At 34.4% G+C, this 15,046-nt stretch overlaps 1 protein-coding gene across 10 annotated transcripts in view; it reads left to right on the forward strand.

Annotated features, from left to right (window-relative positions):
• Positions 1-15,046, forward strand: part of REPS1 (RALBP1 associated Eps domain containing 1) — a 71,747-nt gene that overhangs the window by 34,742 nt on the left and 21,959 nt on the right. For 6 of the 10 annotated variants that reach the window (XM_006084412.3, XM_023750190.1, XM_023750192.1 and 3 more), the window contains 3 exons: positions 274-428; positions 11,385-11,506; positions 14,888-14,968. In XM_006084412.3, coding sequence (XP_006084474.1) covers positions 274-428; positions 11,385-11,506; positions 14,888-14,968 — 358 coding nt within the window. The remainder of the gene's footprint in view (positions 1-273; positions 429-11,384; positions 11,507-14,887; positions 14,969-15,046) is intronic. The other 4 variants (XM_023750195.1, XM_023750196.1, XM_023750197.1 and 1 more) reach the window with 2 other exon arrangements.

The raw sequence follows: 15,046 nt of genomic DNA on the forward strand, positions 1-15,046 counted from the left end.
GGCTCTTTTTTCAGCATTTTATTATGAAAATTTCAAGCTCTTAGAAAAATTGAAAGAATTGTGCCTTAAACCACCCACATGGCCATTGCCTGTAATCTTCAGATATCTGTTTGCTATATTCACTTTGTTACACATCTTTCCATCTATGGGATTTTTTAAATTATTGATTGCTTGCACTTTTTCTGAAAAAGGATTTCTCTTTTTCTTTTTTTTCCTGAGACATAAAGGGATCCAAAGTAGAATAGGATTCCATTTCTGATGTTTTTCTTTTAGGGAACTCTCAGACTTTGATAAAGATGGAGCATTAACACTGGATGAGTTTTGTGCTGCTTTTCATCTGGTAGTTGCTAGGAAGAATGGCTATGACTTACCAGAAAAACTCCCTGAAAGCTTAATGCCCAAGCTGATTGATTTGGAAGACTCAGCAGGTAAGATCCAAGAGCTTGAAGAGACCTGATTGTGTGCCTTGACAAATAACACTTGGTTCTCAAAGCACAATCTAGATGTTAAAACTTAGCTTAAAAGCATAAGCATTTCATCAAGGGCATGTACATTTGCCATTAGAATAAGATGTACAGCCTGAACTGGATCAATATTTTGTCTGTTTAGTCAACTGTAAACAAAGATAAAGAATATATGCCACTATTTTATTTTACACTTGTGACCTGCTGAGATTTGAAGAGCATTTCACAGTGTCTTGGTATTTTGTCATCCTTTAATTACATTTTATATTGTCTGAAGTGGGGAAAGTAGCCTGTCTTCATTATCAACATTTTTCCATTTAATGCATCTTAATTTGTTGAAGGGAAATACCTGGTTTATCATTAGACCTTTGCAGTCTGCAAGCATTTTCCTTTTAAAAAGCCAATTTCTTCAGATACTAAAGAAATCTGGAAATTTTGTGTTTGATGTAGATAATACTACATTGTTGTCATGTTTACAAGAATGCTTTTATAAATGCTCATATTTACAGATAGTTTTAAAAGAAATAGAATATAGGGGGTAAAAAATGAGTACTTTCTTTAAAATTCTGAATGAATAAAAGGAAATCTAATGTTAAATTAATGAGTCTAATTAAAACTAAATTACTGTCTTTGGTTTTTCTATCTCAATTCTTTTTTAGATATTATGATGGAAGGAATTTTATACTTTTTAAAAGAGAAGTTAAAACAGAATTTGGCTCTCAAAAGGGTATTCATCTATTGGGCAGCTTCTGTTTAACCCAGAATTGCATATGATCTGACTTTATTGTGTAAATTATGCAGTAGGAATCATATGCATATTATTATTGTCAAAAAGAGGACTATCTCCTTAGATTCAAGAATCTGTGTGCTTCTAGTTTTGCTAATTATTCCTGTGACCTTGGGCAAGTTCTTTTTGTTTTTCTACCTGAAATGTGTATTTGATGCTATTCACATTTCAGGGCCTGAACACACTGACCTTTTATCAACCAATAAGTCTATTTAAAATTTTAGGGTTGGTTTTAGTTTTTTAGAACCATTATCCGGTGAGAATCCTAGAGTTTTCCTGATCATTTTAGGCAGTTATTAGGTATCAGTTAACCTCTGACTTGAGCTAAAAGCTTAGTATTTTTGTTGGGTAATTTTGCTTCAAAGTACTTTGATTTACCTAATTAAAAAATAAACAAAAAGAACTTCATTTGGTTTATTTCATAGTAGCCAAAAGGGAAGAAACTGTGGTAGCCACATATTTACTGTGCCATTGATTTTAAAATTAGGCCTTGTGTCTAGAGTTTTTCTATGACTTTAATCCTTTAAAAACTGACAGCATAGTATAATTTAAATCAAGCTTATTCTGTTGTGTGTCATTTTCTTGAGACTGATTCTGTTATCTGTTGCATATAGATGGGTGAATCTGGCTTTTGCATGTAGTCTTTTTTTCCTCTCTTTTATTTAATTTAAATAAAATCTGGGATTCTTTGTAAACTTGATCTACTGCCTGAATTTTAAGGCTAATGATTTAAGTAGAAGTTCTTTTCTGGGCATTTTTCTTTTTACTCCTGTTAGATCTGTTTAGCACAGAGTCACTCTTATTTTTCCCCCTACATACACCTCTACACTATTGTTCTAATTATAATTTTTAAGGTATCAAAGGCTCGTAGTTGTTGGGTTTTTTTTTTACCATTTGCACATAATCTATGTAATTTTTTGATGAAATTTATTGTAAACATTTGACCACACAATATTAACTTCAAATCTTCTTTGCCTAACCAATAAGTGATAAATTTGGAATTTTGTTAATTTGGGGTTGGGGGAATGATTAACCTTTTTTTTTTCTCCCAGCTATCATAAGCCTGAGATTCATATGCCACAAGTCCTTTGAATATAGAAATTGTCATGTGACACTGTGGATCAATCAAGATCTGTAAAAATCCTTTTAAATAGCTGTGTTTTTAGAAGTTCACAGTTGAAGGGGAAACCACCCAAGCAGTTCCTTTTGGCTGACCTAAAAATTGATCATAAATATTTCCTCTATGGAGCTTTTCTGACTTTCAGACAAAAGTAGTTGCTATCTTCTCTGATCTCTCATAATATCCTATGTGCTGTTTATTGTGGCACCTATCACACTGTTCTTTTTTTTTTCTTTCTCTTTGCACCACTACATTCTGAGTTAATTTAAAAAAAAAGAAAAAAGGAAATGTGTCATATTCACTGTAGTATCCCCAGGCTCTAGCACTTTGCAGGCATGTGCTCAGTTGCTCAGTAAATAACTGCTGAGTGAATTAATGCTAAATGTGTGCCATTTTTAAAGTAGGATATTTTTCTTAACATATTTCTGTCTTTGAAAATATAGTCTTTTGTTATATGTTTGTAATGTTGGGACATACTAAAATATTCACTCTATAAGTATTTTGTATTTATAATTTAATAACTCATAGAAAAATAGATGGTGAAAGTGATTACTTGAGTTACAGTTGTTTGGAGAAACGAGCTAGGCTTTCTAAAAGCATACAAACATGGGTGGGATAGATACATATTTTTTCCAAAATTATTTGAACAAGTTTATGGTATTAAATAGATAAAATAAAATTGCTAAGGGTCATAGATATAAGTACGTACACAGACCTGAATTAAAATACTTATATTTAACATCAGCACTAAATATGGCAACTAAAGTAAATAAAAAGGGAAACTTGATTTTTGTTGTCTTACAAAAGAAAGCATATAAAAGTTCATCTGTGGAAACAGTTTTCTGAACCTGAATTCAAGAAAGAATGTTTATCTTCCAAGAATTGTTATCTTCTTTAAAATAAAAAAGGGTTAAGGTGACCTGCTAGCCTACCACAATAGTGTATCATAAAGGGAAAAAAAGCATGTTAAGATGCTTTGCATCTTAATTTCAGTCTCCAAAGAATCTTTGTTGTAGCACAGTTGCAGTTTTACATACACTGTATTTTATGTGATTACTAGAGGCCCGGTGCACGCATTCATACACCCGTGGGGTCCCTCGGCCTGGCCTGCGCCCTGTCGAAGTCCAGGACCCCTCAGGGGATGTCGGACTGCCAGTTTCGGCCTGATCCCCTCAGGCCAGGCCGAGGGACCCCACCAATGCACGAATCCCTCTGAGATTCATCAGTCTGTTCCATGTTTCCATGCCTGGGTATTGAGCATCTGCCCCCTGGTGGTCAGTGCATACCATAGCTAACGGTCAAACGGTAGAATGGTCGCTTAGGCTTTTATATATATATACATTTGATAGACTAGTGCCCCGGTGCACAGATTATGCACACTGAAAGGAAATTAATTGAAAGGTGGCCAGCAGGGTGGGACTGGGCGAGACGGGCCAGACATGCCCTGGAGCCAACCTCCCACGGTCCCTCCCCAGCCAGCCGCACCTGGGGCAGCACTGTGGCTCGAAGGGCATCTACGGAGGGAGCAGGGTCCCTCAAGTAGGTAGGGTCCCTTGGCCTGGCTTGTGGGGATTGGGCTGAAACCGGCTCCCTGACATCCCCAGAGGAGTCCTGGATTGCGAGAGGGAGGTTCTCGGGTGACCCACCCCGGAATCGGGCTCCCTCTTCTCTGGTTCTGGGGTGCGTCACCCGAGAACCACCGCTGCCAAGTCAGTGCAGCTTAGCAGTTCCTGCGTTGAGCGTCTGCCCCCTGGTGGTCATTGCACGTCATAGCTACCAGTCAGATGGTCGCCTACCTTTTATATATAAATATCTCCCTCTCAAGCTACACTAGAGGCTCTTGGGTGGGCAGTAACTAGATTGGTCTTGTTCATTTTATCTCAGCACCTAGAGCAGTGGTCGGCAAACTGCGGCTCTTTGGCCCCTTGAGTGTGGCTCTTCCACAAAATACCACGTGCGGGTGCGCACGTACAGTGCGATTGAAACTTCGTGGCCCATGCGCAGAAGTCGATATTTTGTGGAAGAGCCACACTCAAGGGGCCAAAGAGCCGCATGTGGCTCGTGAGCCGCAGTTTGCCGACCACTGACCTAGAGGATGCAAGTTGAGTACATAAGTAGATGTTTTTTAAATGACTAAATGGCTGAACTACTTTTTTTAAAACTGTTTTCTGTTTTCACGCACAATGCTCACGTCAACAACTCAATATCTGACTCAACGCTCAAAGAGGGAAAGGAATGTGCTCCCCATTCTGTCTCCTCTTTCATAACCACTGCTTTGTACAGTAAATTTGAGCAAATTTTCATTATTGTTAATATTATTGACGTAGATCCTCAAAATCCTAAAAGTACTTCTAAAATGAATGTTTTTAAAAGCCAGAAATTTTTAATGATGTTTACTATGCAGATTTATAGTTGAAACTAGACTGATATGAGTTAATCGCTGTTAAGAGTTTTTCTGTATTCATCCAGAAAATTTTAACATAAAAGCTTACATAAGTAGACATGCAAATATCTGTTTTAACACAAGTGCATTCACACTGTACATCCTTGATTGTTTTTTCTTATAATATTGGACATCTTTGCACTTTGTCATCTACAGACCTGATACCTTAATTTAACCAGTCTCTTATTGATGGGTTTTGAGGTCGTTTCTTGGCTTTACCTTTGAAACAGTGCTGCAGTGGACATGCTTCTACATATATTTTTTTATAAAGAACCCAGTATTTTTTGTTTTTGAAAATTCACTCTCCAAGTGCCCTTAGTTGCAGAGGAAAAAAATAATGAAAATATGCACTAATATTGATCATTAACTTTCCAAATAAGGAATTACTTCTCAAGCCCCTCACACACACACACACACACACACACACACACACACACACAAATACACTTTTAACACTAGAATTATTTATCTCAAGATAGTTGGGTATTATAGCTCAGAAATCAATACAATTACAGATAATGGCAAAGATGCACCATTTAATGAAATTGGCCATAATAATTAGAACTGTTTGTATTTCTGGCAAAGACATTGACAAGCAAGGTTGGATAGATAATACTTGAGCAAACCTTTACAAGATGACTAGGGGCTTTAAAAGATGATAGTTTAAATATCAGTGGATTAGTCAAAGTCCTTGGGAATAATTGTACCTTTAATTTTTTTTTTATTTTTATTTTTTTTGCAGAAATTGCCTTTTTCTTTACTATTGTGTTGTAAAAGTCAAAAGTGAAGTAAAGGGTATCTGTCTTCTGCTAGAAAGAAAACTCCATGGAAATGGGAGCCTTATCTTTTTGCTCAATACATATTTTTATTTACTGTATTTATGTAGGTCCTCAGTAAATTTATCGACTGAATTCTTGCCTTTATTTTGCCACCAAATTGCACCCACAAAATTTAACATATTTCATTCAATCAAATTTCTTTTTCACTTTATGAAATTAAAGTCCTTATTGTAAGTTGACTAACTTTAAAAGGGCTTTTTCCATTTTTAGTTGTCCTGGGTAATGGGAAACTCCTATATATCTGTAGGTAATATTCTTTGAAGTAGAATAGCTGAATCAAATAGTAGTTTCTCTAAAACGTTGATCAGTACTGCCAAAAAAGGCAGTCAGTACAATTTAATTCATATTTTGGGTAATTGCTTTGTTTCATTTCAAACTTTGTTAGACACATTTTACTTCCTTTTTTTAATCTTTGATTTTAATTTAAAACCTATAGACTTCTATATAGACATTCTTAAGGTCAGCCTACTGAATAAGTTCCATTTTATGGCATGTTGAGAGAAATGGAATGAATTTTGGAAATAGAATATAGTTTTTGATGTATATAATATTCAAAACAAAGTGTATCTGAAATTGTCTTTAATTTCTTTCCCTGTCTTTTAAGAATGAATGAAAAAGGTCCCATTTCTAGTTTTTCTTGAAAACTTAAAATTTATCAAAACCTGTGTATCTTTTAGATATTTTTTCTCATAAGAATAATATTGCCATTTCAAATAAATAAAAGCTATAGTTTACTTTTGCTTTGAGGAAGCTATTAAATGAAATTGGAACCTTAAATCTTTATGATTGAAGAATTTTTCCAACAAGTATTGCTACTTGAAAACAAAGTAAGTTTAAAACCATAAGACTTTTGGGAATGTATGTACTAGTATATATTTCTATAAGATTAATAATAGCTGACAAGTCATTTTTGAAACAATTTTTTAGTCTGTTGAATATAATACTAAGAAAATAACAGAAGTCCAGGGTGGGTAGGTGATAAGCCGAGGTAAAAACTGAAGGTTTTTGAGAAAGATGGTTTGGCAGGTACACTGCACTGAATTGAATCTGCAGAATTTTCAGAGTCTTTGGGGGATAGAAGGATGAGACTACTGAGAGCATTTTTATTTTCTAGTGCAATACAGAAAATATGGTTTGCACTCATTTAATTTGCACTCGTTGCTAACTTTTAAATGTAGCCTGACAATATGTCAGTCAATATGATCACAGTGTTGTGTCTTCCAGGCACACTCTTATACATGGAAATACTTTTTGCATAAAGCCCTTTTGGGGTTGACTTTAACAAATAATTTAGGCTCATGCTCTTCTTTTTCAGCCCTGATGCTCTGATGATGTCAGGGGCAGAGCAGAACCCTCAGGAGGGAGGCAGGGTTGACACAGTGTTCCAGCAGGAGGCTAGGTTGGAACACTGCATCAGGTAAGAGTAAAACTACACCCCTGCCTCCGTGAGGATACGGACTACAGACAAACTTTTGTGGGCGGGCCTGAAGCTCTTTGTTGGAGTATTCATAGGGAGCCAGGTTGGTAGAAGGAGATATAGCTTATTTACAGACTTAATGCTCATGACTGTTAGTTTCTAGAACATAGGTAATTTGCTCTTTTTACTACTGCCATTTGTCGTTCTATATATGAAATAGGAAAGAAACAATGTGTAATTCTGCTAATTCATCCAGAAATAATTTGGGGGTTTTCAAAGACAGACTAATTTTTAAAAAAATATTTTAGTCTTAGAACCCCTTTACATTCTTAAAGATTATTGTGGACCCTAAAGAACTTCTGTTTATGTGACTTAGATCTATCATTAGTTGCCCTATTAGAAATTAAAAATGATAAATTTTAAAAATTTTTACATCTTTTTAAAAATTACAATTATAAGCTCCCTAAATATTAGCATACATATTTTAGGGAAATAACTATATTCCCCAAAATAAAATAAAAAATTATGAAAAGGGTAGCATTGTTTTTACATTTTGTAAATCTCTTTAATATCTATTTTAGTAGAAGACAGCTGGATTTTCATATTTGCTTCTGCGTTCAGGCGGTTAGGTATTAATTTTTTGAGGTATCAGGTGTCTGCAGACTAAGCACTGAGTGCCAAATCCGGTCAGCTGACTGTTTTTCTATAGCCCACAACAAAAAAGTGGTGGTTATTCCTTTTTCTTTTTAATCGTTGGAGAATAAAGAGAATATTTCATGACACATGAAATTCAAATTTGTAAAATTATATGAAACTCAAATTTCATTGTCTATTATTAAAATAAAGCCAAGCTCATTTCTTTACTAATTATCATGGCTGCTTTTGCATTGCAACAGCAAAATTGAATAGTTGCACCAGAGACCATATAGCCTGCAAAGCCTATGTACTATCTGGCCCTTGGTAGAAAAACGTTGCCAATCCCAAGTACATGGAGAAAATCTTGTCTGGCATAGTGAAAGGAAGGACTGTTTTTAGATAATTATGGATATTCTTTGCTACCACACCAAATGTCAACAAATGGTAATTTCTTAAAGGCTAATTGCAATGTGAAAGCTGAAACCATATTAATGAATTATTTGTACTGTTAAATTCCATAGATCTGTTTTGCACTTTGAATATACTTTGGATTAATCTTTTGCCCATACATGATTTTATAACATAATTGATTATTTGTAAAATATTGGTCATTGAGTTATACAGATATGGATACACATTTTCCAAAATTCTAATTTTCTCTTGAAAGCGCAAAGTTTGTCATTAGTAACAATACTGAAGACAGTTGTTTTCCTGAAGTGACAGGCTCACTTAACTCATTTTTGAGAAAATGCGTAAAAGTCTGAATAATTCGTTTGGCAGCTGTTCTTTAAAGAAAAATCACGTTCCATGAAAAAAGTGGCCTGTTCAGCTCACAGCCAAATCACTCAAGACCACTTCCTGGAGATGATCATCAGTGTGCTCTGATAAAGAGCAAAAGTGCAATATATATTGCACCTCCCCATTACTTTGGGACTCCATTATATAAAATTGCAAACATATATTTCCCCTTTTTCCTACAAAGACTATTAAAAAGATGTGTATTCAGGGCTGAGATTTAATAAAATAATTTTTACCTCTTAATTGTGAACGTTCTTCAGTGACATTGCCATGCCTATTTATTTAAACTGGAGTATGTGGGGGTGAAGAATACAATGACTAGTACAGGATGGGGCAAAAGTTGGTTTACAATTGTTCCTATGGGAAAAAATACAATAATTAATAAATAAAAATACAAGGATAAACTCTATGTTTCGTGTCCTCACAACTGTAAACCTATTTTGCCCACCCCTGTATTATTTTGGTGCCACTGCCTTGTTTCTTGTTGATAAGCCAGCAGTTTTACCCACCATTGCTTTTGCATCATCAGTTCAAATGCCAGCACAGGAGAAAAAATAATAATATGATGATTACAAAATCTTTTTGACTTTTCAGATGCCCTAAAAGAGTCATGGGGATTCCCTGGAGTCCATGATCCACAGTGTGAGAACTGCTACTCTAGGAAAATGACTCTGTTGGAATACTTACGAAGTATAATTATTTGAGTGAATAGTATACTTCAAGAGGCTACATCCACTACAACTTTGTACCAGTGAATCACAGAGGTTCCCAGAATCTATCCCAAATTATAACTGCCCTGATGTGGGGGTAGGGTACCGTCTGGACCTAAATTTGCTAGTAGAAGACTGACATGAGAAAGCCAGGCCAGGGCCCCAGCTTACCCTAAGATGATATGTGAAACTAAAGTAATATAGTCTGACTGTAGATAGGTTCTTTTGAAAATTAGTCACCTTATAGTTAATACTGTTTTAATTCTATTTATTTTTCTTCAACAACTGCTTTGCTGGATCTCTTAAAACACTTCTCCATTCACCATCCTCCTAACAGAGTTTCAGTTTCATTAAATTCAGATTTATAGCCATTATATCCTTTCCTTAACTTTCTTTCTCTTTGTTATCATAGGAAAAAAAATCCATAATTTTTGTTCGCACTAAAACCACAAGCTATTCCCATGAGGAATTTGCTGCTACTAGTCATTATAAATATTATTTCATTAGTTTTTTCTCTAAGAGCTTTGATTTAAGAGGTCTTCATAGAACATTATTGGAAGCCTTTCTGCCTCTTACTGTTTCTATACTGCAACATTTTTATCAAGAAAGGGATAGAATTAAGAAAGAAATAGCAACAATTTCCAATCTTACAAAACAAAAATTTATCAAAATCTGCTGCTGGACTGCAAATTAGAACTTGATATGACTACAAAAAAGGGGAAGTATTTTGAGATAGTAGTCATGTAACAAAGGGCAAAGAGAAATTGAGTACTTTTTCAAAATACTGGTAGTTAGCTTTGGTTCTGAGAAAATAACAGCAAAGGAGAATGAATTTAATGAAGAAGAACACAAAAAGCAACTCATTCAATAAAGATTTGTGTACATAGTATGTATTAGGTTCTGTGTTAGGCATTAAAATGTGAAGGATTTACTTTTGAATAGATTGAAAGGTTAAAACCTATACATTGCTAAGTTATTGTATGACTGTTTATTTAGGAATTTGAACTACAGTGCTAACATTTAATGGCAAATGTCTTTCTTTCTGATGGAGAAACTCAGGTGCTATTTTATTCAGCTTGCCCATGGTCAAGCAGTGAGATAGTGACAGATGCTAGAACAATGTTTTGATACAGGTTCTAAATAGATTAGGTACTCCCCATTAATTTGGCAATTATTTCATTTTCAGACTGGGATTATATTCAAAGATATGTAAAACTTGGGAAGATTGGAATGAGAATTAAGTTACCATTGAAATTCCTTCTGTTCTCAAATTGGAATTCAAGTGATATTTTAAATTAGGGCTTAACTACTCACAAGCAGAATGTGCTACCACATAATACTTTAAAAACTACTTTGCAATGGTGTCATGGTTTGTAGCTTTCTCAGTGAAGGTTAAGTGCCAGTGGCTTAATGATAAAACTTTCTTTGGTGTGGGCTCTTGACTGCTTTTCACTCATGCCTGGGGATCTTCCTCTCCTTTTACTCTCTGCCCTGCAAATATATGCTGCTTTTTGGTAACACAGGAGACTTGTAGAGAAAATGTGAGTGACTTAGTGTAAATTAGCATTTCCCAAAGTATATTCCAAGAGAATATTGAGGGATTTTATTTGATAAAAAAAGGTTTGTGTTTGGGGAAAAGGATTTAAATAGTTAATTTGCTCTGAGACATTACAAGTCTTTCATATACAAATGTTCATGGAGTTGCTCCAACAGGGAGTTACAGTATTCCCAAATTTGAATAGAAAAAATTTATTGAACCTAATTTTTTTAAAGTACCTCACATTAATATTCCATAAAATACACTTTGGGATCTGCTACAAATTCAGCCCTATTATCAGAAAATGATTAAAAACGTCTGTGCTAGATGTATTATTATGCCTAACACTCTTTTTTCTATTCCTAACTAGAATTTATTTTCATGGAAAGCTTTGGTTTTGGGTAGACAATAAGTAGCAGGAATAAGTACTGCCTAATTGTCTGACTGTTAAAATGTTTATTTATTTTTCAATTACAGTTGACATTTAATATAAAAATGTTTATTTTAGGAACATGAGGAAAGGAAATTCAGATTATCAATTACTACTTGTCAAAACTTCAGGGTTTTTTTTATAAGTAATATTCCTAAACTAAAATATATTATTTATGGAGAATTTCTGTTTTTCAATTGCAGATGTTGGGGATCAGACAGGTGAGGTAGGTTATTCAGGCTCGCCTGCAGAAGCACCTCCAAGCAAGTCACCATCAATGCCGTCACTAAACCAGACTTGGCCAGAGATGAATCAGAGCAGTGAGGTTAGCAAAGCTTCCCTTTCCTTTCATTAACATTAACTTTGTTAAGGTAAGACGTTCCAAACAGTAATTTCAGCATAGAGCTCTTTCAGCAGGTATGCATAGCTAAGAGAGCATATAAAGTAGGGCTATGATAAGTGTTTGTAATTATGTGACTCTGAGGTTTTCAAAGTACTTTTTCTCATATATATATACTGTCATTTGGTTTTCACCACTCATTCCTGCTAAAACCCTGTGAGTTAGATGGGGCAGGAACATGTAGGTTATAGTCAAAAGGGTGAATGTCTTGGCCAAGATAACTCATAACCACTGAAGAACAAGAGCTTAGATTTGAACACAAGTCCTTTGACTTGTAGTCAATTACCACATCCACCATGTCACACTGCTTCTCATTCCTGTATGTGATAATAATTTTGGAATCTTAGTATTGGAAGTGATATGAGAAGTCACTAATCCTGCCTTCCACATGAAAAAAGTATTTTCTTCAACCCAGGCTATTGATAATAATTTAGTTTTATTTAATACAATATGGAATTAAACCCTAATAAATGCAGTGGTTAAATGATATTATATATAAGACCAAGGATAACATGCAAAACAGAATTTGAGACAAATGCACTCCCTCTCCTCCTCATTACTTGGGAACTCCATTATATAAAACTATAAAAGTGGGGCCACTCTGATTAGAATCAGAGAAGTAGGCCGGTGGCCCCTGTGTTAAACCTTAGTGCTCTGTAGAACTTCAGCTAAAAAATAGCTGTTCTAGCCTGTTAGAGCAGTTTTCTTTGTGAACAAGTAACTTTTTTTGCCTTAAATTTTATTTATATATATCACTTTTAGGTAGTGCTTAAAAATTTAAAAGTTTGTTGACTCTCAGGAAAAAATTCTAAACTTCTGGACTTTTCATATCTTTTAAAGCCAGTAATAAAGTACTGAATTAAAGAGACATTCATTAATTTTGGAGAGTTGAAAACAGAAGTAACTGGCAGGTTTAAAGTACTTGCTGCTGCTTTATGACATAATCACAGATACTGTACCTAACACATAGCACTTGTCATACTGTTGGATGTAAAGTCATATATATGAGTTTTTCTAGAGGGAGGGATTAAGCCTTGAAATAATTCACTAGTAAAGAGGCTTTATAAAGAGTGGGGTCATTACTCTTGAAACCACTTGCTCATTTTTAAAAAGTAATATCAGATTAAGAGTAGTTTTCCATTGATACCAGCTCATAAATAAAAGCAGCTCTTTCTAAAGCATCTCAATTCTAAAGCCCATATTCATTCTAAATAAAATTGTGTGTGATCATTAAAGACCAGGAATAGAAGTCCCTTCCATATTCTGATTTAAGCAGTTGCACTTTTTCTTTTTAGATAGTCGGAGCAAGTTTCATTTTGTAGTATTCAGTAATAATTCGGCTATGAATGTCGTGTTATTTTTCTTTTAACTCTGTGGAAAATCAAAATGCTAATAAAACTAACATTGATTTTGAGACATTTTAATAAATCTCTACCACAAAGCACTAATGATCCTTTCAACAGATAATTATTTGGCATCTAAAAATGGATGAGACATTGCAAGGAATAATACTACTAATAACAACAGCACTAATATAAGCCTTAATATGTGTTGAGCACTTGGGATGTGCCAGTTCTGTTCAAAAGCTTTTTACATATATGAACTCTACTTCCTCATAACAATCTTATAGTATTATTCATCTCACCTTACAGATGGTGAAACTGAATTACAGAGAGGTCAAATAACTTGCCTAAGGTTGTACAGTATGACTAGGATTCCAGTAGTCTGGATCCAGAGCTGTGCTCCTAACCATTATACTAAAGTTATGAAGATAAAAGTGTCTCTCTGCTCTCTAGGTAGCTTGCATACAGTCTTGTGAAACCAAGTAAAACTTCATACAACCAAATAGGTAAATAAATGCCTTCTTTTTGGCAAAAATCTACATCTAAAAGTTTAGATCATTAGGGTTTTAAAAATTCCTCTGTGCACATGCAACAATAATTATTGAAGAAACAATAACAACAAATAATGGTAAATCACTTCTTTGAAGTGATGTCCCATGATAAGAATGAAGTTTTGTTATTTAAGAATCACTTTGAATACATCAATATGTCTTAATTTTAATGATTTTAAAATTTGTAGGCAGAGTTGTTGAATGATTGTATTAGCCATTTTTGTAGATAATTTTCATCAATGTATTAATTTGCTAATATTTTATTTCTACAAGTCTTCTCAAATGGAATATCACTATTTTAAATAAGTCGAACTTTGAAGCATAAAAATGTATACTTTTCCATGCTGAATTACAAAAAGAGGATTTTGGTTAATGGGATAGGTTTGTCTGTGTGTAAACATTCGTTTGTATATATTGTATATGTGTAGATGTTTTTCCCTCTTCAGAGTAAAATTCTCAAGAATCAAATTTTAATGCAGTTTTGATATAAAAATTCTATACTATTTTATTACCAAGATCTTTAAAACAAATGGAATTTGCTATAATTATTATTGGCTTATCACTCCACCAATTTTAAGAGGTATGATATTTGTGTGCCTCTTTTAGGAAAGTAGTATTTCATATCAAAATACATCCTCTATATATAACACATACCCAGATGCTTGATTTGCTCTCATTGTGGCCGCACTCTGATTTTTCTAGCATGGGGGGAGTGGGGGGGCGGTGCCTGATTGGCAGCTCTGTCTTTCGAACTGGCATGGTCCTGTTCATAGTGCTGATTTCAGGGGTTGACTTGCTACAGATTGACAAAAGCTCAAACATATATTATAATTCCAGAGTTCTTTGCACTTTATCACAATTATATTTTATTAAGTATACATATGTACAAAGTATGTGCACGTACATAACAAAATCATCTTTCAGGGGTGGCACTGGCAAGTCACACTGACTTGCTTTGTTTTGACCAAAAGTTTGATAGTCAAGATTCACTAACATCACCAAATCAATGCATTAGCATTTAAATTTTAAAAGGAGGATTTGAAGTTATTCTTTCTCTAGTCAAGACAAACCCCTTTACATTTTTACCTTGTTGCTATTTATACCACTTAGACTCTATTTGTTCCTATGTCTCTTTTGAGGTTGAACTCTGTAAGGCTTTGAATCTCTTCATAGAGATTGCAATAAATTGTTACTATACATTTGATTGTGAAGGTGCTCACCTTACATTACAAGATGACCCAGCATAGATGAGTATAAAATGTTTATTCAAAAATAGAAATTACGGAATTTTGTCAGGCCTATGAAACACAACTTGCAGTGCAACCTCTGAATGACTTTGCTAAATCTTCTCCAGTGATCTTTTTACTCCATCTTTCTCATCATGCTGACTTGTCTCTCCTCTGTCTGTTCAGCAGTGGGAGACATTTAGTGAACGCTCTTCAAGCTCACAAACTCTGACCCAATTTGATTCTAACATTGCACCAGCTGATCCTGTAAGTCAATCACTTAGCTTGCTTGTTTGAAATTAATTTTATTAACCCAAATTTCCATTCATTATGGTTTTTAGCAGA

This window comes from Myotis lucifugus, unplaced genomic scaffold (assembly GCF_000147115.1).
Source record: "Myotis lucifugus unplaced genomic scaffold, Myoluc2.0 scaffold_11, whole genome shotgun sequence".
Lineage (NCBI taxonomy): Eukaryota > Metazoa > Chordata > Mammalia > Chiroptera > Vespertilionidae > Myotis > Myotis lucifugus.